The sequence below is a fragment of the Cornus florida genome, unplaced genomic scaffold (genome assembly GCF_030987335.1).
Source record: "Cornus florida cultivar Cherokee Brave unplaced genomic scaffold, ASM3098733v1 CherokeeBrave_3.0.0_Hap2_Chr09, whole genome shotgun sequence".
Lineage (NCBI taxonomy): Eukaryota > Viridiplantae > Streptophyta > Magnoliopsida > Cornales > Cornaceae > Cornus > Cornus florida.
The window spans coordinates 93,511,211-93,529,623 of NW_026775579.1; the positions used below are offsets into that span (position 1 = coordinate 93,511,211).

Consider the following 18,413-nt stretch of genomic DNA (forward strand, 5'->3'; position numbering starts at 1 on the left):
ATTGTATTGTATATGAATTGAGAGAGTATTATCAAAGTGATTGTATTTTATATGAATTGAGAGAGTATTATCAAAGTGATGTAGCCCTTTGGGTTATTTTATTTATCTCTTCACTTTCATTTTATGCTTTCCAATTGCAAGCTTGTCAATTAATATAAAAAACAATAAAACTAATATAATCCAACGACACGCAAAAAACAAAAACTAATATAATCCAACAACAGGCAAAAAAAAACAAAAACTTTTATATTATTTATTCCAATAAATGAATCATATATAACCCACCAGCTAAATGGATCAAATATAACCCACCTGCACGTTGGATTCATGGATCATATATATAACCCACCAGCTAAATGGATTATATATAACCCACCAGTAATATATAACCCACCTCCACGTTGATGCCAAAAATAAAACTATTATATTATTTACAAAGGGTTCATTGCATTGCATTAAAAAAAAAAAAATTAATAGAGAACAATGCAATCCAAGAACTACCCTAATAAATATTAATTATAATATTGAAGAGTAAATGGATCACAAATTGATGCCTTTGATGTGCGTTTATTTGTCCCCAGAATGATTACTATTACCGTTACATCATCATGATATTTCCTTCTCCTACCAGCTGGTACACTCATTAATTCTTCCGTACTGCTGAAACCTGAAATAGAAACTAATTTCTTTTAAGACGTGGATATAAATTAATATGCTGACATTAAAAATAGATTTGGTAGTATGAAGTGCTTTTTGTTACTCTTATCAACTGTTCTACAAGAATCATATGTGAAAATTATATCTGAATTTCCACCTAGCTCAATTTGTTTCTAGGGTAAATGATAAGAAGAACCATAGTGCATCAATACTGTCGAATGAAGCATCAAAAAATAGTATATGTGATTATTGAAGTGAAGATCAGAAACGGTTTACAACACCTATTTCATCATATAACTGAGACAATGACTCTATAAAATTAAGAGTTGATATCTAGGGTTGTACCTGCACAATCAGCCGCTCTTGCTACAAGTTGCTTCAATAGAAACTTTGCTGGATCACCAGATTGGTTGATTAATATATAAGAATGAACAAGCTTTACTGCCTCATCGTTGCTGAAGAAGTCGAACAAGCCATCACTTGCAAGTAGAACAAAGTGATCAGAATTTGAGATTTCATGGACATTCAGTGATGGCTGAGTGGAGATATAAGGAGGACTTAGAAGGTTAGGAACTCGAAGAATTCCCATCAAAGCATCATTCATTTTTTCCTGCAAAAAGAAATCATAACTATTTACATGGCATTGAGGAATTAAGTCTACAGAAACAACAGTGAAATATGGGTTAAAATGACATCTGGGCAATTCAAGAGTTAGCTCCAACCTATGGAACATACATGTCAAACATAGATCATTTTTTGCCCCTGGTGATGTCTCTTAATCACATATACTTTGTAAACTTTTCCCTATGAGCAAAACAAATGTATTGCTGTATACCTCTTACACCAATTAACCTTTTAGGATATAAGATTTGCAAAAGAAAAACTTCTTTTGCCCATTTTGCTATAACAAGTATATAAATGAGAATCTGCCCAATTGTGTTGAATCCCTTCCAAGACTGCTTCATGCAGTAAATAATTGTTAGTGGCAGTATAGTTCAAAGGATCCAATGATTGTGCAGTCCAGTTCTTCTATCCGTAGACCATTCCCAATTAATTAGGAAACAAAACAGTTATGGTCCTCATGTCTCGTACTTCGAGTAATTTTTACCAAAAAAAAAAACTTGAATTTTGTTAACTAATACTAGTCTTTGTTAGTTACTCGGTTGAAGTATGGAATATCCTTTTGTACACCAAGGAGATGCAATGTGATTGCTGATCTAATTATAGAGAGAAACACAATATAAAGTTCTTACCCTTTTCAGATAACCAACTCCGAATGCCCTGGTGACCTTCAACTTTCCTTTAACTTTTCCAGCTATAATTGTTGTAGGATCATCTGGATGATCACACAGAAGTTGGGTCCTTTCAACTTCATTGTCCACTGTATGACTGTCAGTGAGCTGGATGGCTTGCAGCCTTCTGTTCTCATTCATATCCACATCTTCAACATATGTTGCCAATACAGCTCGACTATCACCTAAATTGAGCATATACAAGTCCTTTCCATGGAGAAGTACAACCAAGACACAAGATCCAATAGACACTAAATCAGGGCGCTCCTCCATTTCCTGTTCAACCATGTATAAGAAATCATTCTCAGCCTGACTAAGAGCACGTTGCAGGCTATCAAGCACGGTATGCTTAAATGAGCCAGATAATCCTTCCACTTTAACACCAAAGGGTCTCTGGGTGAAATAGTCAATAAATGGATCCTCGTTACCATATCTTGGAGCAATTTTACCACCATGGCTGGTAGTACTATCTTCCAAAATATATTGGAGGGACCCATCTCGACACAAACAATCAGATGATCCAATAGAATCTTGCTTCAGTTCCCAGTCTAATGAATTAAGGTAGAACCCAATGGTTTCATACAACGTTCCAGCCAGAAAATCAGCTGCATCTCGTCCATTGAAGCCATCATAGATTGCACAAAAAAGCCACCCATTTTCTTCTGAACAAACAGCTTGAACTCTGTCTTCACCAGCAGCGCCACCTGCAACTTGTACTTCCATAGCATTAAGAAAACCTTCACTTCTAGAAGGAGCACTCATGGATTTCAACAAAAAGGAATCATATTCAGGCGGCCCACTCGGAGTGGAAGGACTACAACTTAAGTTTGACATACTACTGTGGAGAGAAGATGATAGTAGATCCAACTTCGAGAGGGAGGGTGAAGAGGGAATCTTCCTAAATGAATTAGGAGAGTCCAAAGTTGGAAGTATTTCTGCCCCAATTAACCCATTGCAGATATTTGTATTAGCCAATGTGGCATTTGCACTTAAGGCGGCCCCAGATAAACAAGAGAAGGAACTGCTAGTCCTCTGGAGCTTAAATCCAGGTGAGATTTCACAGCCGTCATGCAAGTCACAACAATTACCTATCTTGTCATTACATTGATAACCAAAACTTATTTTAATTTCTCTGCTTGGGTCATCAGTTGTATCTTCAAGCATCATCTGTGGATGAAACATTATAAATATCTAAATTACTAGTTCCTTAATAGAGAAAAACTATGACATTGCATTAGTGCAATAGTTGCTACAAATAAAACAAAATTTTCTACCAAACATATAAATATTTTCAAAGAATCAAATTGAGTGGCTTCTTGCCAATGATTAACCAGATAACAATAATTAACCAAAAAAAAAATTAACGAACACGATAGATGGAATGATATTGGGATCACTTTCGGGAAGCCAAGTTTACTGGGGAAAACAATACTTGGAATCTCATGAATAAAACAATTCACTTATAAGATATAATTCTTGAGGCTACATGCAATATTTATTAGAGACTTCAATCAATATAAGTAGGAGATAATAATTGGAGATGTTGGTTTCTCTAATACTCATCCTGACTTAGCTAGTGTCAGCCTTAGTGGTTATATCTCGAGGAATACAATCAGAAATATCATGGTCATTGCAAGTAGATCTTACTGTGGGTTTGAGCTCACTAGGAGATTTTTTCAGGAGTCCAATACCATTGTCCTGATGTTTTAATGGAACAAAAGTCATAGTCTTCCGAGTGGTGTGTTTGACCTTTAGATTTCCAAGTCTGATGGGCCAAGTTGGACAAGTAAACAAAAGATCACTCAAGTAGGGAAAACTGTGTAATTGAAGTTATTGAAAGAGTAAGAAATGTGTAGATAATGAAGAATCAAATTTATGCTTGCCCAGTGTGGATATCAATTGTAAGATCACATGACTCACATACATCTGTATAACTAAAACAAGTTCAGAAAATATTTTTAGATGCAGAAATTTACACAAGCTTTACAATTTTGTTGGACGTCTATAAATTCCAAAATTTGTAAGTCTCTAATGGATAATTGAGGTATTGAGATTTTCCAGACAACACATTTACTAAAAAATAAACCAACACATTTTCCTTAAAAGATAAAAGATGTCAATCATTTATATAGGCATATACAAATGCGCCTATAATGAAAACTATATTAGTATCATTACTCAATTTTAGCAATAAGGTTGTATTTAATCACTAAAACATTTCTACAAGTATAGAGTTTATGATTCATAATTAAAGCTTCAAGATTATTTGAAAGGTGAATGCTGATATAGATCCTTAAAACTCCTCTTTTAGAATAAAGAAAATGAATACAGATTTGCACAATGGAAAATTAGGGCTGCACAAAAAACCGGTGGAACCGGAGAACCGAACCGAACTGAACCGGCGGTTTGGTTCCGGTTCCAAAATTTTGGAACCATTGAGTTTCGGTTCAGTTCTGGTTTCAGACCCTTTGGGACCAAACCAGTTATATATTGTGTATATAATATATATTATTTTTAAATTATACACTATAATGATAATATATATTATAATTGTTTGGATCAAATATAGAGTGGTTTAATGCATTCTGAATCTTCAACTCTTTCTAATATATTACTCCCTCCATCCCAATTTAAGTGTCGTTTATGGGGGAGTAGTAATTTTTAATGGGACATGCATTGTCTGTCTAAAAAGTTACTAACTTGCCCTTTTAAGTTTTGAATATTCAAGTTTGAAATTTAAAACTCAAAGGACATATATGGAAAGATGTGAAATATATTGTTTGAAAAAGGAAAAGGGACTATTATTTTGGGACAGACAAAAAAGGAAAGCATGACACTTATTTGGGACAAAGGGAGTATTATTTCAATGTTTATACAATATATATATATACTATTGATCATTACTTCATTAGCCCAAAATGTTTGGTTCTTGCAACTAGAGTTTATAAGAATGTTTATTAAAGCGACTTAGACATACTAATTAACGGAATAAATGTGATATTAGTAAGCATTTATGCTTTAATTTAAATAACATATCAAAAGTATAATTCTTTTTTAAAAAAGCAAACAACTTATTTTATTAATTTTTATAATGAGAACCGTGGAACCACACCAGTCTTCACGGTTCAGTTCTATGTCCCACCGATTTCGATTTCGGTTCCGGTTCTAATTTTTTAAGAACCGTTGTTCAGGTCCGGTAAGAACCGTACCAAACCGACCATGTGCACCCCTATAGAAAATTGATAACTCCTTGCTTCTTCTTCTTCTTTTCTCGGAAATTTGATTACTCCTAATAGTCATAGCTAAGGACTTTGGAATGTTCACTCGAGAAATCAAGGACTCTAGGATCGACACGGGAGATTAACAGATATATATATATATATTCATACTCGATTTTCCAAACAAATAGCATAATATTTAACAAGAAATGACTTTCTCGGAACATCACAAACTCATCTTTATCATAACTGATGATAAATATCTAAGATGGATGAGAGAGAAAGCTTATTTCTTGTTTCCCTGATTTTACTTAATATAAGTTATTAAGTTCATTGGTGAGTACTAAGACGATGAATCAATATATATTACAGTGAGATAAATATAAAAAATAAAAATAAATATTGAATCGAACTGAAATAATCAAACTACTAAGCATAAAGAGATAAAGGAACAAGTATAAACATTAACATTTCCGACCCAAAAATCAAATAGCTACGTAGAGACTGGAGTCGCTATCTGATCAAATTTCAAACGCAATATACAAACATAAATACTGTATACGTGTATGTATATATATCATCAAGTCAAATAATACTAATATATCATCAGAACTTGGAGCACACAATAAGCAATTGAAACAGAGTGATGAAAACTGAGCGAACCTTTAAGAATCTCCAAAAGCAAACCTAGATCAACAGAGAAAGATAAGTGAAGAATGTGAATTATATATAGAATGCATAGATACAGAGACTATACATATATATATACATATAGTGAGCGAAGCAGAGGAGCAAAGGAGAATCTGTCAGGTATGGTGTGAGAGTTAGATCTGATTTGAATGGTGAAGAAGAGACTTGGCTAAAATTAGCGAAACATTTGAAGGAATTTATACTTGGCTCAGATTTTGGGGTCGAATGGTCGTCGATTCACCAAAACCGGTCTTTTTTTGCCAAGGCCCAGCAAGTGCCGCCATCCAATTTCATTTTAATTGGACTCTACTACGGATGCGAAATAGTCTCTTTGAATTACTTCCTATCAACCCCATTTATTATTATATATACATGTTTATTTCTTTTGCCACGTACAATTAGGAAGCAGACCTATAATATTTTTAAAAATTATTATTATTTTTACAAAGGGAAAAAAAAATGTAAAAACAATATGAATACATATTTTCTTATTTGTTGATATATATTTTTTCATGGGTTGAATTTGAGGTGAGACTACAATTTTATTTAATGAAATAAATGGTATATATTTATGTCCATAGCTGAAATCAAGGAAAGAGTTTTCATTTATTTTGTTTGATTTCGGTAATGTCTAAATCCATGTAATATTATTATAAATACATCTATTTTATTTTATTTTATATTAAAACTCTTGAAGAGATGAGAATTCTGATTGCATACGTTAGAGAATATTCAAATTAGTTTGGTTTATGTGTTAACTTCTTGTTGGAGTTCTAATATAATTCCAGGAAGAAAAAAAAATTAAAAATTAAATAAAAATATCTCATTTTTCTTTTATTCATTGGGTTTTAACCTTTGTTTGAAGGTTTTGAGGTGAGGCATTGTGGCCAACTATATGGACAAAATACAGTTATAATTGGGACTTGGTAAGTTCTATTTTGACATGATCAGTATACAAACAATACCACATAAAAGAAGAATATCCACTTTTTTGTCTGTCACCATCAATATTTAAGTACCAAACTTATTACCAGAAATTTGGCAAGCCCTTAGCATCTTGAATTTTAAATTACTTGATCCTTTTGGCTTAGTAACCTACCAGTCCGCAGAATTGGATTCTAATAACAATTTTGAGTGGTCATCAAAATTAATTTAGACCTAATGCAATCAAGATATAGCTTCAGTGGTTTAAAATTGACTTCTGTATCAAATTCAAAATGCCACAACTTTTTGAGGATTCTAAATGCCTGAAAGCAATGGGTTCTAGTTTTGGATAGAAAAACTGAGATACCATGTATACATTGGATTCCATTTCTTTTGTCTTTTTTTTTACTACATTCTATTATTCGCGGACCATAAACAAGCTTACATGCGGTACAAGCCTGTATAGGGTGGGGGCTGGGAAGTGGGGACACAAGACCAGGACAGCCACGGAGATTGGAGCCTCAAACTGGAACCCTGTGGGGCCATGCAACTTATACGTGGACCAGATTAGTACACTGGACTGGAACCCAGTGGACACATGCAACTTGTTCGCCGTGCACGAGAAATTTTTCAAACTTTTAAAAGTTGCGTGACAGCTTGTAATCAGCCTGAGACACGAACACACCATCCCGAACTAGTCCTACCATCCATAATTTCTTCACTAAAATTCCCATTACAGAATTGATACAAACCAACAGCATTCAATACATGAATGCCTCGTAGTCGTGAGGATGTGGCTACGAATAGTCGCTTCGAATTATCCAGGAAATTATCTGTGTCAGTTGTCAAAATCCCATGCATGCATTTAGTCCTATGTCCATTTGAGCTCGATATGTGAATTGATAGATTGACATACATCCACCGTTCAATCCAATATCGTCTAGCATGAATTCAATAAAATGGTAGGAAATCCAAAATCAGCAGTGCAGGTTCAAATCATCGCATTGTTTCATTAAACATACTACCATTTATAGCATACAGTTTGTAGCCCACAATTTTCCAGTCCCACGTCAAAGCATTGCACTTATCTAAATAATACCGAAAACCATATACAAATAGCCGACATACTTCAAATACTTTCACAGTTCTGTATAATTTATATTGTACTTTCATAATGTTGGGACTTTCTTGTCAATAAAGATTATAACATTGCAACAGCATATGGTGACTGGAAACTAACGGGTAGAATCAACAGGCCATTTGTAAATTGAAGCTGCCACTTTATTCTGAGCTCCCTACCAACAGAGAAAAGATAGAGGTGCTAAATATGACATATGGTTGATGCTTGGTTCGGAGGGAGACCAAGTAACCAAAAGCAGTAACAGATTCTATATAATAGCAAACTGAAAACACGGGGATTTCTTAGCTACTCCAATGCACCTTATAATCTTGCTATGTTCTACAACAGTGTAGAGAAATGAAGCGAGGCCAGACATGAACTGTGCATCACAGAGAAACTTTCATATAATATATGCTTTTACGGAAATGGCATACCCTCGAGATATAGCCTTTAGGATCCAATGTTGTAAAAGACTTTTGTCAGTCCCTTCTTTGTCCGAATTTGAGAAACCTGGACAAGAAATCAGAACGAGTTATTAAAAGAAGGAACATATTTACAACAATCCAGCAGTGGCATTAGGAAACAAAATGAAGCCACAAAAGATGGGGTTTCACAACCTTTATTTGTGATAATGTACCACAGCTATTGAGAAAAAAAAAATGCTAAAGTGCCACAGCTATTGGGAAAAACAATGCCTGACGTACCACAGCTGGTGAGAAAAAAAATGACAACAGTACTACTAATAACAACTACAACAGCATAAAAATAGGTACCAACAAGAAACAAAAAAATTTTAAGGATGCAAAAGCATGTCCAACATTAATAAAAGCAAGACCCTCATAGAGGACAGCTATCACCTACTTAATCTTGTCAATCTAGTTTTCTGAACTAGATCTCGGTTCACATTTCACAAGACTTCTAGGTAACTCAACACCCATGAGCAGTACTTGTAGAATAAAATTAAACACACACACATTACAACCACTGCATTGTTTCAATCCATCTTGTCTGGATAAATCTTATGACCACAATTGTATCATTCCGCTTGACACTATGTTATGGTTATTGTCTAATGAAAAAGTTATAGATAGAAGACTTCTATTTTGGCTTCTTTTGCCATCTGTCACACCTCATATTCATGTATAAACCACATCCCTTGGCTGCACAGTTGTGTCGGACATCTTCAGGAACAAAAACACCCATGTGGGCCATGTCTACCTTCCTGTTACAGTGGGGGAATGGGAGGGGGAGGGGAAGCCAAAGGCCAATCAACACACATGATTCCGTTTTAGTTCATACATTGACCTAAAGGCTACATAATCATTACAGATGGTGGCACTTCAAGGTGATGAAACCATCTTAAACAATGGATGGAAAGGGATAATAAAAGATATAAAGGGAAGTCATCCATTAGGCACGAAGCCTATGGAATGGATGTAATAATCATCTTGCCCATAATCATCTTGACCATGAGTATCGGGAACTGCTTCCTTCATAGGTTTGCAAAGTAAGAAGATACAGCATATTCTGAACAGAATATGGGGACATAGATTTGAAGATTCTTCACAGCTCACCATTACATGCAGTGAACATTAACCAATATCATTTGGAAGTTAAATGAATTAATATAAATACCTTCAGGTTCATGATTTCTGAAATATCAGGAATATGTGTACCCCCACAAGGGCAACCAGGATTGTCCCCTAACTTCACAATTCGAGGAGTGCTCCCCTGCATGAGTTGCAAGAGTAGGCAAAGGATAAATCTTTATCAAATCGTATTTGTGAAACTGGAGGATCCAAAATCCATAAGATAACAAAATATGAAGAGAACCAGATTAATGTCAAGACTGAATTAATGAATTACATTTATTTGTTTCTACAACATTATATACATAAAGCTCCGTTAATGTGAGATATCGGGCTTGCTTTCTGCAGCTGCTCCCTTAGAATTTGCTTCAAGTAACATTTATCCAAATAACAATTCGGCTATCTGGTTAGGCTCTGATTGAAGTGTCAAAACCTAAAATTGGATTTATTTTATGTACTTTCTGATTAGAGATTAGTGACATCCAACCAAAAAAAAAAAATTGAAAATGCACAATTTACGATGACAGGCCTGAGGCCATAGCATGTTCCCATAAGGATCTTCAAACCAAGAAACTGATTGACTCGATGGGATCATATAACTCTAGGATGTTCTTTTATGAGTGAGCACAGAAAATGTAATCCTGAGTGATACCAGGACAGGGATGGTCGACCAACCAAAAAAAAAAAGGATGGTCATGATCATCTAACGGGTCTTTCATGTCCTTAACTTCTTATACATGGTTCCTTGGGGTGTCTGGCCCACCAATCTCCCCATGTAAATTTGGCACCCATCAGTAAGGCCATTTCCAGATTTAGTCCAGTTACTCGAAAGTGGTGAGAGTGGGGGGACTTGGTACAGGCATTACCATTGGCCTGACCGAGACATAATAACCCTGAGGTCCCTGACCATTCTACTAGGACAGTGTATTCTTTATGCAGCGGGATGGGAAGAGAGAATGCTTATAGATTGCTTTCAATCCTGACCTTGGGGATATAATCAGGAAGACAGCCACCACACAGCTCAGAAGCTTCTTCATACGGTAAAATGGCTGCAGACACCTGACAGAAACATGGAAGTATTTCAGAAAATATAGTTCATGAGAAATAAGCAGTCACTCAGAAAGAGAGAGTAAATTAACATACTTTACCGCCTACAGATATTAATTTATTAGCTTCTAGCTCTAACTCCTTTTGTTTAGTTTGCAATTCATTTGGTGGAACTGTGCCTTTATATTCAACAAATGGCCTGGCAATAAGGTGAACTTCATAAATATTAATTCCAAGAAACCAGGTCAGCAAATGAATATAAGTTCATGTCTCGATATGGTAAAGCAGGACTTACTATATATTCCAGATGTTTAAAAAGGGCAAGAAAGAGATCAGTCATCAACTTACTTATTGAGGGTTCAAATCCCCGTTGGAGACAATAGTGAGTGAGTGTGTTCTTACCTATCAAAAAAATGTTTATTTCCTCACTGCAACTTCACTTTCTGTTCATAAGTATTCTTTTTCCTCTCTCAATAAGTAAAAATTATTTGACATGATTCTTGAGGATTGAACTTATGATTGAGGATTCAACTTATGATTGCAACACAAGGCAACACCAGAAGTGACCACATGTGCAGAAAGAGAATGAACCTTCACTTACACTACTTTTAAGTAAACCAATGATCAGGAACCTATCCAAAGAAAGCAGTGGAAACCACAAGGAGCAGATGCCTTCATTAAAGGCCGTGTTGATGATAATAGTCAAAGAAACTTCTGGAAAATATTTGCTTAAAGTAGTGCTTTATTCATGATGCATGTATACAGTCAACTGTGAAACACATAATGATGGAAATTTCTTTATGCAGTATCATACACTATAAATATTGACATATTGTATCCTTTATCTTAGCCTACTTCACCCAACTTTGATTGATGATTGTTTGAAAAAAAAAAAAATTACTTTTCTTTATCATTAATAAGAACAACAATAATTGCAACAAGGCCCAAATTGGTTGGCTAGGGCTTCAATAAGTTGATTTCCCATTAATCGAGGCCTTCCTTGGGCTTTCATAGTTCTTTACATCTAAAATCACCATACATCATTCAGGAGTCCATTGGGACCGGAAAGGTAGTATCAAGTCAGAAAGACAACCAGGAAATGTACAGTATGTTTGATGGGAATGTGTTTAAGCACATCAGGTTTGTTAGCATCAATCAAAATGCCAGGAAGAGCTGCAATCATTGAAATTCAGACTTACAAGTTATACGCCATGTTCAATTGCTCAATAAACAAAGCCATCGTCTGTTATTTATTTATTTTTGTCCTGGCAAAGAACTCCCACAATGTTTTGGGGAGACTCAAACCTCATACCTTTCACTTTGAAAGGGGAGTAGATACCACTAGGCCATTGGTAGTGCCATTGTTTGTTATTTGAGATGCAATGTTTCTGTCCCATACTCGCCGTGTGAAGCCTCTCATTAGGTCAAGTTATAGAATCAATCTCTGGTGAAACATCTAAGGGGGGGGGGGGGGGGGGGGGGGGGAGGGAAATAAGCCTTTTGATGACTCAAAACACAATAGTGAAATTGGTTAATGAGATGCAATCTCTGATCCATTTCCTTGAAAAACAATTGAAACTGTTCGTTTTGCAAAACAAATAGATGGTAGTGTTCCCACATATAGTTATATAGAAACAGGATTGGAGGACTTATATAATATTTTAAGGAGTTGCCACACACATTCTAAGGTACACATTGAGACATGAATAAGGGCCAATCAAAAGCTAATTACGTTCGTCGGTAATGGGCACATAAATTATTTCTTGCCAAGGATCAATCTGTTTCACCATGACTTATGACAATGTTTAAAAGACTACAAGATCTGATATGTTAATTCAACACAATAATAAATATTTTACGTGCAAGGGGAAAAAAGAAAAACTGATGTAGATTAGAGCATTCAACCCACTGAAATTATCTTTGATACTAACATGCAAGTTTCCATAGTGTTTTGACAATCTTGTGTAGAAACTGGAAATGATTAAAGACATTGTGCAAACAAAATAAATTCTCAAAGGACATATGATTGATTTTTATTATTAGAATACTCTATTTACATTTAGGTAATACTTTACGCAATATTATTTGCACCAAAGACTTGAAAGTTTTTGCTATTTTAACTGGTTGAAATCGTACCCATCAGGAAAATGGTGGCCCTTGCTTGGCTCCAAGTGACCTAATCCCACATTTTGCATACATGCATCCAGCAAATGCCCAGCTGAGTGTAGCCTGCATAAAGACAATATCTCAAAATAAAATAGCATAATAATGAAAATAATCAGGCGAAATAATAAGTGATCAAAATTTCCAGTTTGAAATAGTCACGAGTCACTATGTCTATATGTTGAATGCTAAGATGAAGGGGCAGTACCAAATTATGATATCTAGAAAGCCAATATTTAGATAAATGTGGAATTCACAAAAAGGAAATGCAGAGTCTAGCAGTATTCAAAATTACACGCACACAGAGCTTGACTGAATTTTGCAACCGAAATGGATTATACATCTTAAGTAGGCCCAAATACTCCTAATAATCCAAAGCTTTCAAATTAAGTTTTCATCTAAATGTTGTATACCTTGAATTAAGCTTGCGTCGAGATTCATCAACATGTAAGTGAACTCCAATCCCTTTCTCGAGTTTTGATTCGAATCCGTCGCCAGAATTCTCAACAACCCCGTAGTGAAAAACCTATTTTCATAATGAATAAGTAGGAAAAACGCATTTACAATCAGAAAATAAACTAATTAACAATAATTGAGGAGCTAAAAAAATGTAAATTTACTTACCAACAAAAAAAATAGTATACTGAATTCAAGTAACTTACTATTCCGTCTTTGGATCGAACGTCTTGGACGACAAATTTGAAGTCGGAATCGGTAGAAATGATGATGAAACCAGTGTCGGCCGGCTGACCACCGCCTTGTGGGTGGAAGATAGTGGAGTCCAATATTAAAGCACGTCGACCGTCGCCGTCCTCACTCTTGCAAAAAAAAAAAAAAACCCTAGCTTATTCATTCAAATTCGATGGCCGTAGCATACATATCTATATATGTGTATAAATTTGCATATGTGCGCGCGCATATGAGGTCTGAGCATAGTTGGAAGGAGTTGATAGGTAACCTGAAAGTGAGAGAGTAAGGTGGCCGTGGACTGATACTTCCACATGTCTTCATAGTAATCGAGCTTTGTTGCGGTCAGATGATCCATCGTCGCTGAATGATCGTCCACATTTGGGGTTCCCCAATTTAAGTACTGTATTTATAATTACAAGTCCGGATCCGGTGCTGAACCGCCCCGGATCGCACTTGTCACTCGACTTTGACGGCTCTCCTCTCCATCCTTCAGATACACGCTTTTAACTCCCAATAATGTAGAATCTAATTCTTCCTCTCCATCCATCAGATACTAATTCTGATCAGACGTTAGAAAAATAATGTAGAATCTAATTCTTCCTCTCCATCCATCAGATACTAATTCTGATCAGACGTTAGAAAAATTATGCGTTTTTCTTGTCAATAAAAAAATACTAAATTTTTAGTCCTAATGTCTTTTAATACAGTATTTGTTGTTGAATGTTCTAAATAAATCTATTTGGATTATTCATTTTAAAAACAGTTGGTGTTGCTTTACAATTTAAATTGTTTTATCAACTACAGTTCAAGAGAGATAATTTGAAGACGAACTTTTATAATGTCCTCTGCTTCATTTACAATAATGTTCTCACATAAGAGGATAGATCAAAACAAAAGATGAGAACTTCCATGTAGATTGATCTTTTTCAGTTTCTTCGTTAACTATACAAAGGCGGGTTATGGTGGTTAATTACCATAATATTATTCATGAGACACAGAAAATTGAAACTTTGAAATAAATTCCCTGATTTAAAATTAATGAATTCAATTCTGTATTCCCTAACTCAGAATAAAAGTTGTTGTAAGTAATAACACTTGGAAGTGTGTACAAAGTTTGCTTCTCTTTTTTTGAATTATGTGCACAAAGTTTGCTTGGTTTCATGTTGCCATTGACATTTTGCTGTTCATATCTCCACAAAATGAAATTAGAGATATTCGTCCAAAATAATAAACTATTTTTAAAAAAATCACTCAAAATGTATATCAAAGTCCAACAACAATATGTTAATTAAGATAAATAAAATTAGGCTAAAAAGTGATGTTTAATACATTTTTCTTATGAAACCTCTTTCTTTTTTTTTTTCTTTTTTTTTTTTTTTGGGTTTCTGCAAAACAAAAGAGCAAACTAACTAAAAACCAAAGCAACCCTTTAAGTTGGAGATACTCTAACTTAAGGAGGGACAGAGATATGATATTTTAAATTAAGGTAAAAGTGAAAAAAAAAATTTCCTAAAGTTTTACCAAGTTAACAAAATACCCTCATATACTATTAAAGTGAGCAAATTAATGCCAATAATTTTAAAAGTGAACAATTTGCCCCACGGATTGCTTTTCGACCAATATTATTGCACAATTATCAAACTACCTGTATAATTAATTTTTTTTTTTTAAATAAAAAAATCTCAAAAAAAACTAAATAACATAAATGCCCTCATTAGTTTTTTTTTTTTTTTTCAATGCACTCATTAGTTGAACTCATATTTTTCAGGTTAAGTTTTCCCAGCAAAGGAAATACACTCTCTATGTGTGTATATTATATGTATATATTATATATAAATTTTCAAACCAGGGGCCTTGGGTTCTCTACCTCCCAAACTGGATGGTGAAAGTTCAAGTCTCCAAAAGAGCAAAGTTGGTATGTGAGTGATATGTGTGTGAGTTTCTTGCCAATGACAAAAAAAATAAATAAATTCTCAATTTTTTAGACTGATTTTTTTCATGCGAAATGGTGAATTAAAATGATTCATGAACCTTACAATAGTAAAAATTGCATAATTGAATTCAAAAACAGTAAATTCATTCAATCATAACAAATATGTCCCCTCAATTTCAAGTATGAACCTAACAAAATTAATGCTTCTTGTTTGTATGCCTGTGAAAAAAATAAAAAAAAATAAATCACATATAATGATGAGTTCATATTTCTTATATATTTTATCCCTAAATTTGTATTTGTTAGTATTTTATTTTATTAGTAGATATTTGTGTATTTTTAGTTATTTGTAACAAGTGACTAAATCAGGTGAAAGACTATCAAAATAGTGGGGAGTAATTGCTGTGGGAAACAATGTTACATCACAATGTTATATCTATTTTCTACCGAAAGAAAACACAAAGAGCAAGCATCAATCGCCTGCCAAATCAGCCATTCCACGTCATCAAGCCAGTCACCTCATCATTCGGGTCCCACTGCCTCGTCAACGTTATGCAGAAAGAAATAAATATAAAAGGAAAGTGAATAATGATGAAAATAAAGAATGAGGAAATATAGAGAATGGAAATAATTATGGGAACGGTAAGAATCATGGGAACGAAAAGAATCAAGAAAAATATTTCTTGGAGAATTATGATTCGGGATTTCAACTATAAATTTTCATACAAAAAGTAGACTTTTTGGGATTTTAGCTATAAATTTTCATAAAAGATTTGGATTCAAACATCAAGAAAGAGCCACAGATTGGAGTCCAAGAAGGGGCAACAGGAGCTCGTTCTGTGTTTTTTTCTATTTATTGTATTTTATTTTTATTTGTTTTGTTTTTCTGATTTGGGATTGATGTTAATTACATTCAAGTAATGATTTTCTGATTGTGCTTATAATTGGGGAATTTTATTCATATGTGTGATAGTTGCATAATCTAGACATAAAATATACCTTGAGTGAGCTCAAAATCATTCATTATACTAACAATGAGAATGATGATTGTGCAATAGTTTTCATAGCATGTAATGCAAGGGATTTGATAGGCCATGCTTAGGAAAGACGGACCGTACTACAACCTTAGAGTAATGTAGCCGAAAATGGGTTATACTTGGCTTTTGGTTATGTGTGTATTTATCTTTTTGACGATATCGTTGTGTGCATGTAATCACACGAATCATAATCATACATAAAATGAATTTTCTCATATTAGATACAATTAGATATTGTTATGAGATTTGTGTTGAAGTTAATTTCATATATTTTATCTTTTATTATTTTTGTTTTTGTTTTTGTTTTATTTTAATTATTTATTTCAAAAATCAACTCTTCAACCAATTTTTTACTGTGTTAAGATTTAAATTAACTTCAATAAATCTTACGACGACACTTTATTAGTTTTTCATTAACAGTGTACACTTTTAACAAAGTGATTATAGAAAACAATTATTTTTGTACGGAGTGTATTTACAACGGCAATATCGGATAATTCACGCCCATCACATAACAGAACCAAATAAGTTCAATAACTAAACCAAAATTAGAATTCTACAGTGAAATTGAAATATATAAATATATATTAAACTTCACAATTCAGTTGAACAATACAGAAGCAAATAATTACGTAACTTATGCACATATACATTAAACTTCACAATTCAGTTGAACAATACAGAAGCAAATAATTATGTAACTTATGCACATATACACGGAGTATATATATATATATATAGACAGAGAGTTTTGAGTGTATCACACTCGTCCCTTTAGGTCTCCCATCTATACATGTTTTATTTCTCTCACCCACTCTCTGAAATTATAGAAGGAGAAAATGTATCACTGGGGTTTCCACCTTCAAGGAAAAGCCCTGTCGCGACATCTTTTCGTTCTCTTCTTTGGCCTCGCCGTCGTCATCTCTGGCCACTCAAGCCATACTAGCCTCCGCTGCTCATCGTGATTCCTCTCTCTCCTCCGCCTATGGCGTCTTTACTTTTTATTCCTTTTCAATGACAAATCCAAGGTGGAACCCTATAATTGTGTGTCATTCCACCTGAATCTGACAATTGTGGGGGTGCTCCAATGGCCAGAATATCATGCTCTGTATCACAGGTTGACCCATTTTGGAACAAACGGTTGTAGTTTTAGCTATACTTTTGAGTTTGTTGTCGTTCTGAAATTAGAGAAAGAAAATAGTGTTTTGAACGGGGTTAAGTGCAAAAAAAACCTCCAGGTTTGTGCAAAACTAGTTCATATTTTTTTAGTAAAATAAAATAAAATAAAATAAAATAAAAGGTGCAAATAAGCCCATCGGACCACTTTTAGACAAAAACTAAATATGAAAATCCTATTTTACCCTTTTGATTTCGTTTTGCCCCTCTAACTCGACTCGACTGGTACTGGCTGAACGGCTTGGCTCGCCGAAGATGTGACCGGATTTTTGTCGAAATCGGATTTTCGCCGGAGAAACCTCATGGGGCTCGTGAGATCTACGCGCAGAAATTCAGGTGGCGCTTGTAACATCATCTGTGACTTTTATTTGCAGCATCGTGTTCGTCTTGATCTTGTAGATCTTATTATGCGATCAAAATGTGGTTTTGATCACGTTTGGCTCTCTTTCTCTCTCATCTCTATAATGTCTCAATGATGGTTCTAAGATTGGGGCAAGAATCTGATTCAATTAACCCTTTCTTTTGGGGGCCAATAGATGGAATGAGATAATCCTCTTCAACATCAACCTCTCCTCCAAATATCGATCTCTCCGGCGAATTACCATCCGATCTCAACCAGCTTCCTCACCTCAAAACCTTATCTCTCCAACAAAACCAGTTCTCCGGCCCCTTACCCTCCCTCTCCAACCTTATATCCCTCGAATAAGTCTTCCTGGACTACAACAACTTCAAATATTAAGCATCAGTATGAACCCTAATCTTCCTCCATGGACCATCCCAGAAACCCTAGCCGACTCCACCACGTTGATATTTTGATTTCTGCATCTCCTCCATCCATTTAATAATACACATGCTGTTATATACCTCTCGTCTCTGT

The 18,413-nt window shown here is 34.6% G+C and overlaps 2 protein-coding genes across 2 annotated transcripts; both read right to left on the minus strand.

The window, feature by feature from the left end:
* Window positions 1-231: 231 nt before the first annotated feature.
* Window positions 232-6,178, minus strand: LOC132275283 (probable protein phosphatase 2C 40). Its single transcript, XM_059776744.1, has 4 exons — window positions 5,831-6,178; window positions 1,911-3,116; window positions 1,003-1,267; window positions 232-667 (listed from the first exon to the last, which is right to left on the minus strand). The coding sequence occupies exons 2-4, from the start codon at window positions 3,114-3,116 to the stop codon at window positions 513-515; spliced, it is 1,626 nt and encodes a 541-aa protein (XP_059632727.1). The 5' UTR covers window positions 5,831-6,178; the 3' UTR covers window positions 232-512.
* A 1,728-nt stretch (window positions 6,179-7,906) lies between these two features.
* LOC132275285 (uncharacterized) lies at window positions 7,907-13,823 on the minus strand. The gene is made up of 9 exons (XM_059776745.1): window positions 13,659-13,823; window positions 13,363-13,518; window positions 13,114-13,226; window positions 12,674-12,766; window positions 10,634-10,736; window positions 10,475-10,549; window positions 9,537-9,632; window positions 8,336-8,411; window positions 7,907-8,076 (listed from the first exon to the last, which is right to left on the minus strand). The coding sequence occupies exons 1-8, from the start codon at window positions 13,743-13,745 to the stop codon at window positions 8,352-8,354; spliced, it is 783 nt and encodes a 260-aa protein (XP_059632728.1). The 5' UTR covers window positions 13,746-13,823; the 3' UTR covers window positions 7,907-8,076; window positions 8,336-8,351.
* Between the last annotated feature and the right edge of the window lie 4,590 nt (window positions 13,824-18,413).